Here is an 18,220-nt window from a genome sequence, read left to right as displayed (position 1 = left end):
TAGGATTGATTTTTTTTTTTATCTCGTTATATAGCGTATTTGATTTATTCATCGATCACGCTTTGTCATGCGTGGTCGGCGTTCTTCTGCAATTTCTGCATATGTTACAAGGTATGTGCTTAATTTAGTTTGTCTATATGTGGGTAGACTTCGATTATATGGTGTTAACTTTGAATTTAATGATTGTATCAGCTGTGCTGTTGTTGGGTCTGGTGATGCACATGGCGATCGGGCCGTCTCTATCTCCGTTGGTGAGTTAACTTGTTTATCTTTACCCTCACCATCTTTTTTAGAATTCAAATTTTCCGGTTATGCTTTTATGAGAAGTATTGTTATTATTAATAGTATTGAAATGAAGTTTTTTTTTTAGGCTTAAACAGTACGACTTAAAGAATTTTTTCTTAAGAGTTGCAGTTCATGATTGTCATAAACTGAAAATCATTCAAAAAAAAAAAAAAACAAATAGTCGGAAATATAAGATTACCGGATAAAAACAATGTAGAAAACCGAAAAAATGTCGTGATAAGGAAGCAAACTACAAGCATGTCAGATCCCAGATGAGGATTCTAAATAATAAGTGTTAAAATGATACTATACTTGTTGAGTATACCAAAATGAGGTTATACGCATATTATAAAAACTACGATAAAGAGTTGTTGAGTTGTCAAAATCAACCAGGAAGCATATTGAAAAATGTGTCATGTGGATAAGATAAATTTTTCCGATTCATATATCGTCTATGGTCATGATATTTATTTTTTGTGATTCGGTTTGTTTTAATTGATAAATGTTACTAGCCATATTTTAATTCATTTAAATATTTTCAAATTTTCATTCATGTATTTTCAGCAGTTTAATTGCTTACGTGCAACGCACGTGCACTTTTCTAGTAAGATAAAAAAAAACAAGTTTGCAAATAATGAGAAGCAGAGCTAAATGGCTTCATTGGAGATTGCCCCATGACGCTAATCATCACGCAATCCCCTGGTTTTGTTGCGGCGCTTGACATTCATAGCATGACATACAGAACTTGGGGCAATGAACATGGCTTGGAACACTTGAAACCTCAAGAGACAGACTATGCCACAAAGATGTTAGTTGGATTTGTAAGTGATATCAACTCCAGCCGTTGTTCCGAATTAATTCAGCATGGTGTTTCTTGTAGCCAGTTCTGCCATCTTATTATCTTAGAGACTTTTTCATGGGATCGGCCCATCGTCATCCTCATCTGTGATTAAAATAGGTAAACATCATCAGTTTTCTTGCAATAGTCCAATCTGCAAGCATATGTCATATCTGATGTATCGCGCTTCTGAACCAATTTCCAGCATATTCATGATGTTTTCTATTGTGTGAGGGTCTAAATAGTTAACAAAATGCAATTGAAATGGTTCAATGTAATTACCTGTCTGTGATGATTCAGAATCATCTGCTGCGTCTTTCATGATCCTATGAGCAGTCACGATAATAGAATAAATTCATGGAACCCACCCGGAAAACGATATTATTTCATGTAGGACACAAGAAAGTTATAAATTAGTTGCTACAATAGTGTCATACCTGAAAGCTTCAAAAAACATACGTTTAGAATGCCTCTCTGCAGAATACACATTAATAACTTGAAAATCATCATTTCCATAGCTCAGTTGTGTCTCACGTATTTCGGGCGCTGAATCCCAGACAGAATCATGGCACTCATCCAAGCCAATTGTGGTAAGTGTCATGCTTTCTCCCAACCCAGATGGTATCTCGACTAAATAGTAGCACCATCGAATGATGAGGCGCTGGAGGCTTGGAAAGTGGTCAGACTCAGCTCTCCAATGCTCCAACTCCAACCCTTCAAGTACCAAAACTTTTAGTTGACAGAACTCGTCTTCATTTGGTTCCCACTCTGTCCCTATGCAAGCGTTATCCTTCAGTTTGAGAACTTCAAGATTGGGTAACGAGCCTATAATTGCCAGTTCTTGCCATGGAATTCTAACCCCACCTAAAGTTAAAGTTTTAAGCGATGCTGGAAAATGAAGCGTAAACATCGACTTTACTGAGCAAATTGGGTCTGGAACTACACGTATCTTCAATGCTTTGAGTTGATGCAGGTTGCCAAGATTCTCAAGTTGGTAGTACCACCAGTCTTTTTCCATCAAACAGCGACAATCATAGAAAATGTCAATATTCTTGATGTTTGGAATCCTCTGCAACATTTCCTCTGTAAACTTAAAATTCCATAACCCTGAAAGGGTATGGAGGTCTTCGAGAACTACACATTTTCTGTAAATGTCGAATTTGGCATCGCTAGGATCAAGAAAATTAGCTCCGTAACACCTTACATACCTTAAATGTGACATGATCCAGATTTCCACAGGTAAGTAATTTTCACCACATAGATTGAAATCTGGAACCATAATTAAAGTTTGGAGATTCCATAACTTTGTTATTGATGCAGGTATAACCCCATTACAAGCCACAGCGATGTAACGTAGATTCAAAGGCTCCATAACTTGACATGGAAATTGAGAAAATACCACTTCAGTAGCATGTAGTACCTTAAGAAGTTTGAATCTTAAGAACAAATCCGGGGACGGTGGCCATTGCCCTAAAGAAACAAGTGAGCGAACATATGAAGTCGATAACATGGAGTCAATATTAAACCGACATTGCCTGAACTCTTTATGAATGCTTACACGACGCTCACTTGCTGGACTTGTCGAAAATAGATATGCCGGACTTCCTATTATTTGAAGGAACTTCTCATGTTTAGCTTCTTCTATGCAGAAGTCGAGTAAGAGGTCATGGATCCTGAAAGCTTTGATTTTGCCTTCAGAGTTCTTCCGAGACTTTAAAATTAGGCTTCTATCAAGAAGTTCATCCACACACCTCTCTGCCAACTCTTCTAAACTTCGACCATGAGCTTGTCCAAGAAAACCCTCAGCAACCCACATCATGGTGAGTTTGGAAACACTCAACTCTTGATTTTTGGGAAAAATTCCTATATAAAGGAAGCATGCCTTCAAATATTGAGGCAAGTAGTTGTAGCTTAACCGTAGTATAGCCGAACATCGATCATCACTTGAAAACACAAATGAAGTTACATTTTCAGCAACAGATTGCCACACCTCTTGTGCCATCTCTAACTTTGAGAGTAATCCACCAATGACAACAATTGAGAGGGGAAGTCCCCCACAATTTTGTGCAATTCTCTTTCCAATTTCTTGTAAATTTAGAGGGCAAGTTTCATAACCGAAAACTTTAGCACATAGCAGCTCCCAACTATGATCATTATTTAGTAAACCAATTTGATGAAGAGTCCCAGAAGGACTGGCATACGCAGCCACATCGGAAATCCGAGTGGTCAACACGATCCGGCTTCCTGTTTCGTCATCTGGAAACATCATTTTCAAGTCGTCCCAGGCACTAGTATCCCAAATATCATCTTTCACGATGAGGTACCTTCGACCCTTCAAGTTTTGGTAAACATCAAGTCCTAATTGATCACCCTTAGGCGATTTATTCATCGAGTCTAGTATACTTAACATGATATCTCTTATACTATATGATTGAGATACAGTGACCCAAGCACGAATATCAAACTGATGTAAAACATATGGATCATTATAAGCATGCATTGCCAATGTACTCTTACCGATACCTCCCATCCCTACGATCGAGATGACCTCGAGTGCAGATGATTGCCCTGTTAGTTGATCCTTAATCTGCATCAAGTACTCATCAAATCCCACCATTAAGTTCTTTTTAGAACTTGATGAATCCTTACATAAAGCATTCGGAGGTTCTTTGCAGGTCTTTATCTTCTCTTCCTTAAAGGAACAGCGTATTCTTCCTTTGATATCCAACCCGGCCATTTGTTCCTTAATCTGTGTCACCTCTCCAACTAAGGAATCAACTTGCTTCATCACAGGCTCAATTTCCATTTGCCAAATCATTTTCTCTGAGTTACACAGATGGTCCAAATGGAGATCCATGGAATCTTCTGCTTCAGACGCTGCATCTCTAATTCTTCTTCCAAGAAAAGTTTCATTTTCGTAGCTTGCATGGGATGGATGTTCTTCCAAGAACCGCTGCAAGAACTCAAGTCTTTCATGGAAGGATTCAATATGTTTCTTCTCACGATGTCTGACAAATATGTAAGGGTGCATGAGGATTTGCTGAAGAGTCAGCTTTAGCGAGATTATAGCAGCATAAGCCATCTTCAGTTCAAACGAACGGAAGCCGGCAATAAAAGCATTAAGTTTGCTATAAACTAATAATTTGTTAGGGAATAAATTGGGCAGACATGATTAAAATAATCTGGATAATTGTGTGTGATTCTGACAATTAATAGAAAATTTGCTGGATAATTGTGTCTGATTCAGACAATGAATAGAAAATTGGCTGGATTTGTCATTTGTATCACACACTTTTAAGCTGTTTTGTTTTGAGTAGTTCAATGTGAATAGATGGAAAATTGTTCAGTGTTCACACTCAAAGCAGCCTCTTTTTTAATGATTTTTTCGGTTTATTAATTTGTTTAATTTTGGATTTTAATCCATTAAGTTTATGACTTTTTGATTTTTATTATTTTGGTCCAATTGCTGATATGATATCGAACGAAATTCTCAAAAACCAAACTTTGGAAACAAACTTTATCGTGCTGAAATCAAATTTCGAAAAGTTAATTTATCAAAAATCAAATGAGAAGAGTTACTAGACAAAAAAAGACATTTTCTTTTTTTGTTCCTAACTCTTCATTCTCTCATTTTACCATCCAAAATTTAGAGAGTTGTAGTTTGATATATTGTGAGGCAATTTTCTCTTATCAATAGAAAAATCAGATTTTTTTATTTTTATTTTGTAGATGGAGGCTGTGACTTATAACACACGAATTATTATAATGAAATTGTTTTTATTTAGGAGTAGGTATCTTGTAAGACGGTCTCACGAATCTTTTTATGTGAGACGGGTCAACTCTATCGATATTCACAATAAAATGTAATACTCTTAGCATAAAAAGTAATACTTTTTCATGGATGACCCAAATAAGATACTCGTATCACAAAATACGACTCGTGAGACCGTCTCACACAAGTTTTTGTCTTTATCTAGTGTTCACCTTTGATATCTTGGGAAATGATGTTCGATCTTATGTTATTATTCAATGACCAATTCATGTCACTTTTATAGTTGGGCAAGGGAATATATAGAGTGTTAGAGTAGGTGTTCACCAACTCAATTTGTGGCTTGGGCTTTATTGACTCTAATGTAAAAACGATATTTATTTTAATAATATTTACGATTTTATCCAATTATGACCTTATGTTTTATATGTATACACATGCAAGAAATATAGATAAAGTCCTTGAATTTATAATAGGTACCATAAGATTTGTCTCGCAACGTAAGATCATGAAACTCATTAAGAAGTTAGTTTATCGTATATTCTAAACAGATTCTTAGTCTATATCAGCACTAAAATTTCAATGTTACATGAGCATGTATATTCCTAGCTAATAAGTTAATTAGATAAATTAAATAATGGTTCTATAATTAAATTAATATATTTATGCTTGTATTAAAAGTAGATGTGTAAATATATTAATGTTTATATATATATTTTATATGGAGATATAAAGATGTGTATATATATTATTATTAATATATTGTATATTATCAAAAGTTGATAAATACATGATATAATAATAATAATATGAGAATTTTATTTAATAAAAATTAAGAGTCCTGTTGAGACGAGGATTAGGAATCCTGATGGGAAAGGAACTTCTGATATAATCAGGAATCAACCTCTATAAATATTTCATTGAGGATCATATGAAATAACCCGAGTTTTTGCACACAAAAACAAGCACAAAAGTTCACCAAAAATCCTTTATTCTCATCCAACAAAGTTTCGGCCATCACCATAAATTGGTGGAAAAATTTTCGGCCAACTTCTTCCACGTCCGTCGCGTCCAGCCGACGCTGCACCGACTTCGGATTTTTGAAATTCGGACGTTGCTGTCTCAACACACAAATTTTTTGCGATTACTAGTGCAGTCCAAATAAGAAACATAGTATTTGATCATGGACTTAATTTGACGATCAACAGACGAAGATTCGTTCAAAGGGAGATACAAAAAAGGTCATCTTCGCTAATTCAGGATTTATTTGGAGTCTAGCGTAATTTACGTGCATGTATACGATCTAAACACTCCATGGATGCTAAACAAACATATCATGCCCAATGATAGTTTCGAACGTCGAAACTAAAATTTTAAACTTTCGTTGCGCCTTAGGTACAAAAAATCAATATACCAACACATATGAGAATTGAGCTGATGTTGGTGAGATAACGTAATGAAAGCTAATCCATGTGCACAATGTATCCCTCTGTCAAAGATCTCATATTACATTTTTCAATGGCCAATGCATCTGAAAAGAATACAACAATAATAATATATATTTATTGTCCGATTATAAATATGACAAGATTGGATTTGAAAATGGAGTGAGCACGCTCACATAATCGGACAATAGATTAATGTTAAATTAGTTCCTAGTCGATTCATTAAATTTGATGGAACTGATTGAGAAAAGTACATATAATATTTACTGAAATGGAAACAAATGTACAACCATTAATTACTAAACAACAGTGATCATAAATAAATAACATAGTAAACGTTTTATAAGTTAATTTTATGAGACAGATATTTTATTTAAGCCACTCATGAAAAAATATAATTTTTTATGTTAAAATATTATTTTTATCGTAAATATGTAATTTCATTCATTTTAAATAAATATTTATCTAAAAATATATATCAATTTTGTTTTTGACAATATGTCAAACAAAAAAATAAATAAAAGAATTATTTGTACTAATAAACTTTTAAAATTATTTATCAATCACACACATATATGAATTCGAGTTAATAATTTTTTTATTCACAATCATGTGCAAGAATTAGTTTAACTTTATAAAATTTTAATATATTTAATTTATTATAGTTATTCTTATATGTGTATTAATAAACTTTTAAAATTATTTATCAATCACACACATATACGAATTCGAGTTAATAATTTTTTTATTCACAAATTTTGAGTTATAATTAAAATTAAGATATATATTAACTAATATTATTGAAAATAATTAAACTTCAAATGTTATATAATAATTAATAAAAAATTTAAATTTTATTTTAAAAATAATTAATATTTTCAATTTACATGTCAATAAAATAATATAAATTTTTTTGTTATGTAGTGTAATACGTTTTTATTAAAATTTTTAATAAATATAATTTTAAATTTTACGAAGTTTTGTGACTGGAACTCAAAAAATAAAATTAACAACGTTAATAATTTTGATTTTAAACTATTGTTAAAGATTAAAAAAAAATATGTTTTTAAAAAGTCCAAATAAAAAGAAAAATATATAAAGGAGAAAATAATGAAAATTTAGTGTTTGTATTTATATTATTTTTAATACAAATGAAATCGACTATGCGAGTTTGAGAGATTTTCCAATTAGAGTGGGTCTCATATGAGACCGTCTCACAGACCTTAATTTGTGAGACGGGTCAACTCTACCTATATTCACAATAAAAAGTAATACTCTTAGAATAAAAAGTAATACTTTTTCATGGATGACCCAAATAAGAGATCCGTCTCACAAATACGACCCGTGAGACCATCTCACACAAGTTTTTGCCTTCCAATTAAATATACATCTAAATCTTTAGATTGAATCAAAGACATTTTTTGACATTTTATAGTGATATCTTAGACTTTAATTCTTTTATTTATTAGAATTTTATGGGATCGTTAAAAATATGTTGATTAAATATCTATAGACTTTTGTAGAGATTTTAAAAATAAATTTGAATATCACTTGACTTTTTGAAAATCTAAAAAAATTTACATCGAATACCATTAAACTTTTGTAAAGTATATAAAATTCTAGATTGAATACATACAGATTCTAAACTTTTAAACTCCATAAGCATCATTAAAAATCTAGAACGAATACATCGTCAGTCGACTAAAAATTCATCAAGATGGCAATTAAAAGATCTTACTACGAATGAACATTCAGTAAATTACAAAACTTTTGAAATCATTGATAATAAAATATAATCGTATGCATAACCACGTAGAGACCAATTTGATGTCTCTGGTGAGAAGCCAAGGTCAGAAAATGACGGCCTTCTAGCGCGGCGGAGGCTGAGCAAGAGCGTGTGGAACAGTGGAAGAATGTTTTGCCGTTGCGGATGTGGATGGATTTTGACGGTACCGGAAAGTGTTTGATGAAAGTTCGCGCAGACACTGGAGAGGAAATAGTTAGAAATCGGAAGTTGAGGGAGATATTCATTATGGCGCCAGCCGCAAGGCAAATCAAGAATTCTCCGGTGGTCCACCCTCACCCGAAGATTGATGGCATCCCCAATAACTCCTCTATAACATGATTTATACTGTCTGGCCTCTTTTTATCATCGACAATAACTCGAAAATCATCATTTCCATAGCTTCGTTGCTTCTCCACTATTTCATTTGCTGAAGCAAAGACTGAATCTTTACAACCGCGCAACTCGATCATGTTAAGTGTCGGGCTATCTCCCATCCCAGATGGTATCTCAACCAATCCGTAATACCATCGGATAACGAGGCGTTGTAGGCATGGAAAGTGGTTATGATCAGCTTCCCAACGGTTCAGCTTCAAACGTTCGAGTACCAAAACTTTTAGTTCACAGAACTCCCCTTCATTTGGCTCCCACACTGTGCCAAGGCAAGCACAATTGATTAGCTTGAGAACTTCGAGATTGGGTAATGAACCTATGATTGCCATATCATGCCATGGAATTCCAACCCCACCTAAAATCAAAGTTTTGAGCGAGGGTGGAAAATGGAACTTAAACCTCAAGGGTTTAAACAAGTTTACAAGGACTCCCAAGCATGGAAGTACACGTATCTTCAATGTTTTGAGTTGACGTAGGTTGCCGAGATTCTCAAGTTGGTAGTCCGACCATTTTTTCAAGTAGCGAGACTCGTATTCAACATCAATTTTCTTGATGTTTGGAATTTTCTGCAACAATTCCTCAGTAAATACCAAATTCCACAACCCCGAAAGAGTTTGAAGTTCTTCAAGAACTAAAGTTTTTCTGCAAATATCGTATTTGGCAGCGCTGGGATCGAGCAAATGAGCTTCATCACACCTTACATGCCTTAAATGTGCCATTGTCCATATTTCCACTGGTATGTAGTTTTTGCTACTCCGGGACCAATTTCGAACAATAATTAAGGTTTGGAGATTCCATAGCTTAGTTATTGATGCAGGTATATCCCCATTACATATCAAGGCGACGTAGCGTAAATTCAGAAGCTCCAAAAGTTGAGATGGAAATTCACGAAACTCTAACTGAATAACATCCAGTACCCTGAGTAGTTTGAATCTTGAGAACACACTTGAGCTAAGAGAGCATTGTCCCACACAAACAAGTGACCGGACATGTGAAGTAGATGAAATGGAAGGAAACTGACTATGCTCCAATACTTCCACTGAATGAATGCTTATGCGACGCTCGCTTGCTATACTTGCTGGAAGTAGATAGGCACCTAATTTTGTTATTTCAAGGAACTTCTCATACTTGGCTTCTTCGACGCAGAATTCATGCAAGAAATCATGGATCCTAAAAGCTTTGATTTTGCCTTCAGAGTTCTTCTTAGACATTAAAATTAGGCTTCTATCAAGGAGGTCTTCCACACACCTCTATGCCACTTCTTCTGAGCTTTGACCATGAGCTTGTCGTAGGAAACCCTCAGCGACCCACATCTGGGTGAGTTTGGATGCATTGATCTCGTAACTTTTTGGAAAAACTCCCATATAAAGGAAGCATGCCTTCAAATATTGGGGTAAAAAGTTGTAGCTTAACCTTAGTATGTCTGAACATTGACCATCACTTGAAAGCACAAATGAGGTTACATTTTCAGCAATGGATTGCCATGCCGTTTGTGTCTTTTCTACTTTTGAGAGTAATCCACCAATTACCGCAATTGAAAGGGGAAGTCCTCCACAGTTGTGTGCAATTGTCTTTCCAATTTGTTGTAGATTGAGAGGGCAAGATTCATCTCTAAAAGCCTTAGCACAAAGTAGCGTCCAACTTTCTTCATTCCCTAAAAGAGTAATCTCATGAAGAGTCCCACATGGGCTAGCATACGCAGCCACGCTCCCAATCCGAGTAGTCAACATGATTCGGCTTCCGGTGTTGTCGTCTGGAAACATCATTTTCAAGGCATCCCAGGCATTAGTGTCCCAAATGTCATCTATCGTGACGAGGTACCTTGGACCGTTCAAGTTTTGGTACACATGAAGTCCTAATTGAGCATCACTCTCTCGAAGCATTTCCTTGGTTAATTTTTTCATCGAGTGTAGCATACCTAATAGGATGTCTCGGACACTATATGCTTGAGATACTGTGGCCCAAGCACAGATGTCAAAATGACTTTCCAAATGTAGATCACTGTATACATGTGTTGCCAAAGTAGTCTTCCCTATACCTCCCATTCCTACAATTGAGACGAATTCGAGTGCAGATGATTGTCCTTTAAGTTGATCCTTAATTTTCATCAAGTGATCGTCAAAACCCACCATTAGGTTCTTTCTACAACTTGAAACAAGTTGTGATGAATCCAAAGCATTCCGAGGTTCAAGATCTTCATGATTGCTAACTTTGCCAATCTTTATCTCCTCTTCCATGGAGAAACCTCTTCGTTGTGTGGTCTCCAACCCCATTTGTTCCTTAATCTCTGTCACCTCTTCAACTATGGAATCAACTTTGTTCATCATTAGCTCCATATTGATTTGCCCCGTCATTTCTTCCGAATCAGATAGATTGTTTAAATGGAGATCCATGAAATCTTCTGCTTCATACGCCACATCTCTGATTCTTGTTTCCAGAGAATTTATTTTTTCATTGCTTTTATGTGATGGATGTTCTTCCAAGAACCGCTGCAAGAATTCAAGCTTTTCGTTAAAGGATTCAATATGTTTGTTGTCACAAGGTATGGAATATCTATCAGGGTGTAGGAAGATTTGCTGGAGAGTTTGCTCAAGGGAGATTATAGCAGCATAGGCCATGTCTGAATCTTCTCTCAGTTACACACCAGGATACAAATTGAAGCCTGATTATGGGATTCAAGATTCAATGCAATAAAAACGTAAGATGGTATCAATTAATAATTTATAATATCGATTTGTTTGAAGCACATTCAAGTGCGTTGATTTCTATGCTATAAGGAACATTATTGTTTTTAGGCCGGCAAGCTTAAAATAATTGCATTGATTGAGTGTGATTCGTCAGTTGTCTTGTACAAGGCCGATTTGTTTCGTCACATGTTCAACAACACAACAGCTGATAAACATTTAAGAATAGGTCTCTTGTGAGACGGTCTCACGAATCTTTATCTGTGAGACATGTCAACTTTACCGTATTCACAATAAAAAGTAATACTCTAAGCATAAAAAGTAATACTTTTTCATGGATGACCCAGATAAGAGATCCATCTCACAAAATACGACTCGTGAGACCGTCTCACACAAGTTTTTGCCAACATTTAAAATGGTACTGCTATAGTTGGAAATTGAAACTGATCAAGGAGTTTAGTTGCTTGTTAATGATAAAATCCTTAAATTTCTCGATTGAAATGTAAATAACTTAATTAAGCTAAATATTTTAAAAGTATAAATTTCATAATATTAATGTATTGTTTTACCCTCACACAATGCGTGTGCTACATTGTGTGCCATACTGCTATCTGTTAGTCATTAAATATTGGTCTTAATACAAAAATTAAAACCAATAGGAAAGTTTCAAGAGTTCACAAAATTTAGGGAAAAAACTTTTTTATTGAGTAACTTGCACATTTCTTGAGAAAAAATACAAGTTAGTGAACTAAAATCGTGAATTGACCGATAATAGAATAGAAAATGAAAAACGTCTATGTTACATGATCAAAAATATTAATTTTCCCAAAATTTATTAGTAATATTTCTAAAAATCAAACCAATAATTAAATGGTGAAACTATTAATAACTCCACGTCCTCAAACATAACTTTATCATCACTCCCCATTCCTTCAAATGTTTGTTTGAGCTCCCCAATCTTTTAAAATTTCCAAAAATATCATCAATTTTCATAATTATGGTACATTACATTGTTTTACTTATCGGGCTTGTTCTTAAAAGACAAATAGCCTAAAGACATGTAGATACGTAAAGTTTCCAGCCTATATACCATGTTTCAGTCTTTCATATGATCGATTTTTTTTAATAATGACCCATCATGCTTCTATATAATAAATTAAATAGTTTATCTCTTTGACCGGAGTATCGTGAGATTGTATCCACCGTTGTTTTATAAACTGCTCCTCACAGTCCTACCACGCATTCGCAACAGATAGTTCCTGACTCAGATTTCTTCAACAGTACCTAAAACAATCCAGTTTTGTTTCCTACCTCAGTGTGTATAGTAAAGTAGTTCAATTTAAAATAATAAAAGAGATGGACAGTAAGCCTTGGTTTTTTTATTCCAACATACAATTTTATTAATACATAGTAACCTCCTATAAATGAATAGAAACTTTTTTAGCTAATATAATACAACATACATAAATTAGAAAGAGAAATATTATAATTTATTTGAAAGAAAAATGAAGAAATTGAATTATGACTTCATCTTCCTTCTGTCTTGATATTTATAGAAGTCTTGGTGGATTTGAAATCCAGACTTTAAATCCTGTTCATTATTCTTCCAATTGTGGCCGACGAGATCATTTTGTGAGTGATAGTCCTTTCAACCACTAGTTAGTGGCTTGTCTTTATGAGTTGTTGAGTGATTCATCTTCTACTAGTTAGTGGAATCGTCTTTTAGTGGTGGTCCATCCTCCACTAATTGAGTGGTTGGATCACATGTCTGCTTTATCTTTGTCGGAAAATCTTCTGCTTTTGTGTGATCCCGAGGAAATAGTTTTTTGTGCTGTCCTTCATCACTTGGTCATGTTTCTACAAGATGCTTTAAGTCCGATCTGTGTCAAAAGTCTTTACCGAATTCTGGCTTCTTTTGGTTCGGACTTTCTAGACAGATGCTTTAAGACCATCTTCCCACATGAGCAATGTCACAAAATTTCCGGCGAGTTTCTTTGCTCCCCAGCAGCATGCTATTCTACAAAAGATTTCCTTTATTTTCAAATAGGTATTCTACAAAACTTGTTGTTTTTCCTGTCATTGTATTTAACATAAACGATCCATTTACAGAATTATGATAAAACTTAATGGAAACTTGATTTTGTCCATATCAGTTAGACAGAAAAATAAACCACATGCTCTTCGGGTAGAGATGTCATCTTCAGTTAGTGAAGTAACAAGGAATGTTTCTTCGGTTGGAAGATCTTTGATAAATTTATGAATATTTGTATCTGGCCTCCTTAACTCGATAAAATAAAAGACTTCATGTGAACTTTTTCCTATTGGTTCTGGTGTTGTACTGAAAAAATATTGATCCAGAATATATCATCTGGACAAATAATCATTGTTTGTCCACATCTCATGTACTGTTTCCTGAATCCACTTAGGTAATTCTGAAATTTTTGGGAAGTTTGGTGATGTGGTATAAACTGAGGCAAGAGCCTAATTCTGAAATTTTTGGGAGGTTTGGTGATGTGGTATAAACTGAGGCAAGTGCCTCGAATTCATATCACGACTTAACCTCTTTTGGATATGAATTTGATTTCATCCATACTCTGAGATATTTTCCTGCTACATCAACCCGGATTGTGCCTGTGTTAATGCCCATTCTTGTTTACAATTTATCTCAATTTTGTTGATATACTTGAAATAGATAAACTGCAATTTCATTAGTACCAACCTTATATTTAGAGTTATCTGTATGAGGTCTAAGGTTGATATCTCCCTCTTTAATCCCTGAGGTGAATGTTTGACTTGAAGACTCGAGATAAGGATATAGAGTATCAATTTTTTTGGCCGACTCATCGAGAAATGATCCCAAATTAACACTTGTCTAGGGGTACTCGTATCTCATGCTTCTGGTATAGAGTCGTGTACTCGAAAACTCTCCATTTGGGAAACCAGTGGGTTCTCAAAGCTTTAGAGGATAGACCATTGCATTACATACTATAGCTGGGTATAAGTCTGTAAACATCCTGTAATTCGATTAAAGACAATTCTCTTATCTGCTTGTTGTAGCTAACTAGAAACTTCTGCATTTAGGCAAGCTTGTTAAACTCGTTTTGAAACATTTTGAAGTGTTCTCTAAAATACCTTTGCATTTTTATGATGACAACGATATAATTGATGTCCATATCTTGTTAAGAAATATGTAAGAAATTTTTCATGAGCTTTAATAATCACAATATCAAAAATATAATTTTGACATAAAGCTTGTCATCTTAATAATCTAGCATTTTCAGGTTTAGATTTTATTTTATTTTTCAAGAAAACTTTTACTTGTGGATCATCAACTTTTAAAGTAAATTCATTTGCTAGTAAAATAATGATCATTTTTCAAAAACGCGTTTTACTATATAAAATTCATTTTTGTTGATATGACATCTTATGGCTTCTACTTATGATAATAGACCACTGCAATACCTACATGATTGTTCTCCTTCTGGTGTGAACTTTGTTAAAACAACTGTCCACCAATGATCACCGACATCTATGTATAATACCAGATCATCTTCATCATGAGGAATAATCATTTTTGGAAGAATTTTGCAGAGACTCTTTTAGTTGGCTAAGTCTCATCGTGTGTTCTCATGCCTATATAAATTTTGCATCTTTTTTCGGTAATGGACTAATTAACACTTTCAGATGTTTTGCTAAGTTTTTAATGAACATCCTAGCAAAATTAACAACTCCTAAGAAATTTCAAAGTTGTTTCATTTCTTTTAGTACATTTGGAAAATTTTGCACTTTCTCTACTATGTGTTCCTACAAAATTATTACTGACTCATTGATTTCTATTCCGATGAATTCAATCTTTCTCGTAGCAATGACTCATTTTTTTAGATAAAATCAGTCCTACTTTCTTATAAACTTTAGAGAAAATCTCAAGTGTTTGATATGTTCTTCCATATTTTTAGACGCTATCAAAATATCATCAATATAGATAAATATGAATTTGGAATAAATCTTAAATAGATTATCCATCTTTTTTTAAAATATCTGGGTGAAGTAGCCAATCTCATTAGTAAGACTTCCCAGATATAGTGATCTTGTGATATAAGAAAAACATTGAATTTCTTACTTTATTCTTCCATCCGAGTTTGGTAGAATCTAGACTTACATTCGAATTTAGAGAATATTTTGGCATTGCATATACAACTAATCAAATGTTCTCTACTAGGTATAAAATACCCATCAAACTCTAAAATTTTATTAATTTCTTGATAATTAATAACCAATATTGGTTTGTTTCTTTTGACCTCACCATGATTTCTTACCAAAAAACATGTACTGCTGTAAGGTGATATTCTTGCTTTGATTAGTCTAAGGTCCAGATGTTCCTTGATAATAATCTGCATATCTTTTTGATCAATTATGTTCATCGGGATAGGCTTGCATCAAACAAACTCATATTCCTTGTCTTCCTTAATTTTAAGGCTAGCTTGAAGTTGGTTTTTATACCACCATGCCACATGATCTTCATTGTAATTTTCTTTGATCTTTTTCTTGACATCTTTTAGGGATACTTTCGATTCAAACTCTACATCATTATGGTGTAAAGCTATCTTGAAAAATTCTATTTCTTCTGGTTAAAGGCCTTTATATGCTCTTAATTGGAGTATTTTTTCTTTAAACCATCTAGAATCCTTCATTTTTGGGTTAAGAAGTTTTCTTTCATCACCACGCTTGCTGCAAAACTGGATTGAAGATTTTCGATAAAATTCATCTCTTAATCTCTGGACTATAACTTTGTGATCAAATGATGTTGTGAACACTAATATTCTAGTATCATTTTCTTGTGTATATGACTTATAAATTTGCATGAAATTGTTTCTTAACAGAATGTCAGTTTCTGTGTCATGAAAATAAATCGATTGTGTTTTTACCTTATACCAAGTTGTTTGTCCATTGTCTCCAATCAATATTTCTGTCATCTTAATCATTTTACATAAGATTAAGTTTGGTTTCGAGAAATTTCTTCCAGCAATCAGAGGTAATTCTTCTTCCAATTCTTTTGTAAAAACTCCTCTTTTTTGTACAGATTTCATCCCTTCAATCAATATAATAAGCAGCAAAATATTTTGTCATATATTATTCGTATAACATCTCTACTGAAATGTATATCGAGAATGTGCTTGTGATCACTGGATTTTCCATATTCTATCTTCTGCCATGAACTCCATTATATTTTCTAGACGTTTCCAAGGCTTATGTTCCTCGATAAACTCTAGCCCAAGAACCAATTAATTTTATTCTTTTACTGAGATTCCTTTGATGTGAACTTTTAATTCTCCGATATTGATCATTCTTTGGTAAGTTCTATCATAGGTTTTTCTAAATAATATATTGTATTACGAGGAAATTGATTTCTTTTTTTTGTACTATCAAATACTATTTCGATTATTTTCCACCTCTCTGGACATCTAAGTTTTCCTATTGTCCAAATAGCTTTAGTACATGTTGGGTTTCCTACACAGTTGTTTTTCCTCAACTGTGACTTATTATTCTGTCTCCTTAAAAGGATAATCTTCTTGGTTCCAGTTCAAAACTTTGATTCTTTTGTAGAATCGGTTTGTCTTGGATCTGGATATCTGTTTCCTGTATTAAGAGAAACTCGATTCTTTTTTGATAAATTGTCTGAGCAACTTTTCCAAGTATTTTTGGTATTACGAATCCGCTAATGAAGGTTACAGATTCGGTCAATAAACTCATTTCTAATAACAATTCTGAATGATGTGTATTACATAGAACATATGAAATTTGATAGGTAATAGAATATAATCTATTATCTTCTTTCATCTGCCTTTTTTCTTTGGAGTTTTGATACAAGGTCAAAACTTGGCTGAAATCTCGATCTGCCAGGTTGTAGGCAATTATTGGATAAATTACTCCTACAATTTTTTATGCACAAAGATCACTTGAGATAGTTCCTCGTCTTCAGTACAAATTTAAGGTTGTGATATTAAAATAGGTGTCCCAGTATACTCTTAATTATTTATGCACAATTGGAGGTAAATCACTCGTCTTCAGTCACAAATTTAAGGTTGTGATATTAATATTTTTTTTACAAAGCAATCTGGATTATGATAAAAGCTACTTTTAAAGAAATAATAGATTCACCTATTGCGGGTGATTTACCTCCAATTGTGTTCATCTTCAAATCTACGACCTTGAGATTTGCAAAAGATTCCGCAGGGCCTTGGAGATCATTTAGATCAATAATTTCTAAAGTTGTCATCATATTAATTTCTTTTTTGAGATAGTTTTAATTATATTAATCATTCTTTCTTTGTCGGTTAAAAATTTTGGCATCACCTTGGCCTTCCTTATTTGATGTAATAAGGGTTCAGTACCAAAGGATGATGTTAACCTTCTTTCTGAAGTTTTTTTTTTACTAAAACTTGGTTGTGGTTCTTGAGTTTGAATTCTTGTTTGAATATATTTTAATATTCCAAAAATTTCTTCTTGTTTTTCAAGGATTTCTTCAATTTTATGTGGTACATAGTATAACTGATTGCCATAATTTTGTACCGTCTTTTGGATCTCTTTAAGATCTCCAGAGAGTTTAGTGAAATCTGAAACTATTTCTAGGAACTTATTATTTTGAATCATAAGTTTACCTTAGGACTCCAATGAGTTTTATTTTTCTCTTGATATCTAACTTTGGTTGGATCTTCTTGTTTGGAATATTTCATAGTTTTGGAATAAATCTTGCAAATAATTAATCTAGAACTTGTGTTCGGACCCATATTATTTGAGAAAATTCTCCTCCTCAAACATTTAATTACTCGGTAATAATAAATTAGTATGTTTGAAATAATTTTAGCTAGACTCTGATATCATTTCTGGATCAATATAAATCAATCGATAAAATCAACAAATATATGGGTATTTTTCTCATTTTTGATAATTTAATTTAATTTTTTTACGAAAAGTAACATTAATTATTTTTTGGTAAAAATCACAGTATTCTTTTTATAACTT

The 18,220-nt window shown here is 33.5% G+C and overlaps 1 protein-coding gene and 1 pseudogene across 1 annotated transcript; both read right to left on the bottom strand.

The window, feature by feature from the left end:
* Window positions 1-878: 878 nt before the first annotated feature.
* LOC140975516 (putative late blight resistance protein homolog R1A-3) lies at window positions 879-4,477 on the bottom strand. The gene is made up of 3 exons (XM_073439256.1): window positions 1,561-4,477; window positions 1,406-1,449; window positions 879-1,228 (listed from the first exon to the last, which is right to left on the bottom strand). The coding sequence occupies exons 1-3, from the start codon at window positions 4,203-4,205 to the stop codon at window positions 1,200-1,202; spliced, it is 2,718 nt and encodes a 905-aa protein (XP_073295357.1). The 5' UTR covers window positions 4,206-4,477; the 3' UTR covers window positions 879-1,199.
* A 3,580-nt stretch (window positions 4,478-8,057) lies between these two features.
* Window positions 8,058-11,295, bottom strand: LOC140975515 (putative late blight resistance protein homolog R1A-10; annotated as a pseudogene).
* Window positions 11,296-18,220: the final 6,925 nt, after the last annotated feature.

This window comes from Primulina huaijiensis, chromosome 4 (genome assembly GCF_012295235.1).
Source record: "Primulina huaijiensis isolate GDHJ02 chromosome 4, ASM1229523v2, whole genome shotgun sequence".
NCBI classification, from domain to species: domain Eukaryota; kingdom Viridiplantae; phylum Streptophyta; class Magnoliopsida; order Lamiales; family Gesneriaceae; genus Primulina; species Primulina huaijiensis.
This window is presented reverse-complemented; position numbering and strand designations above follow the sequence as displayed.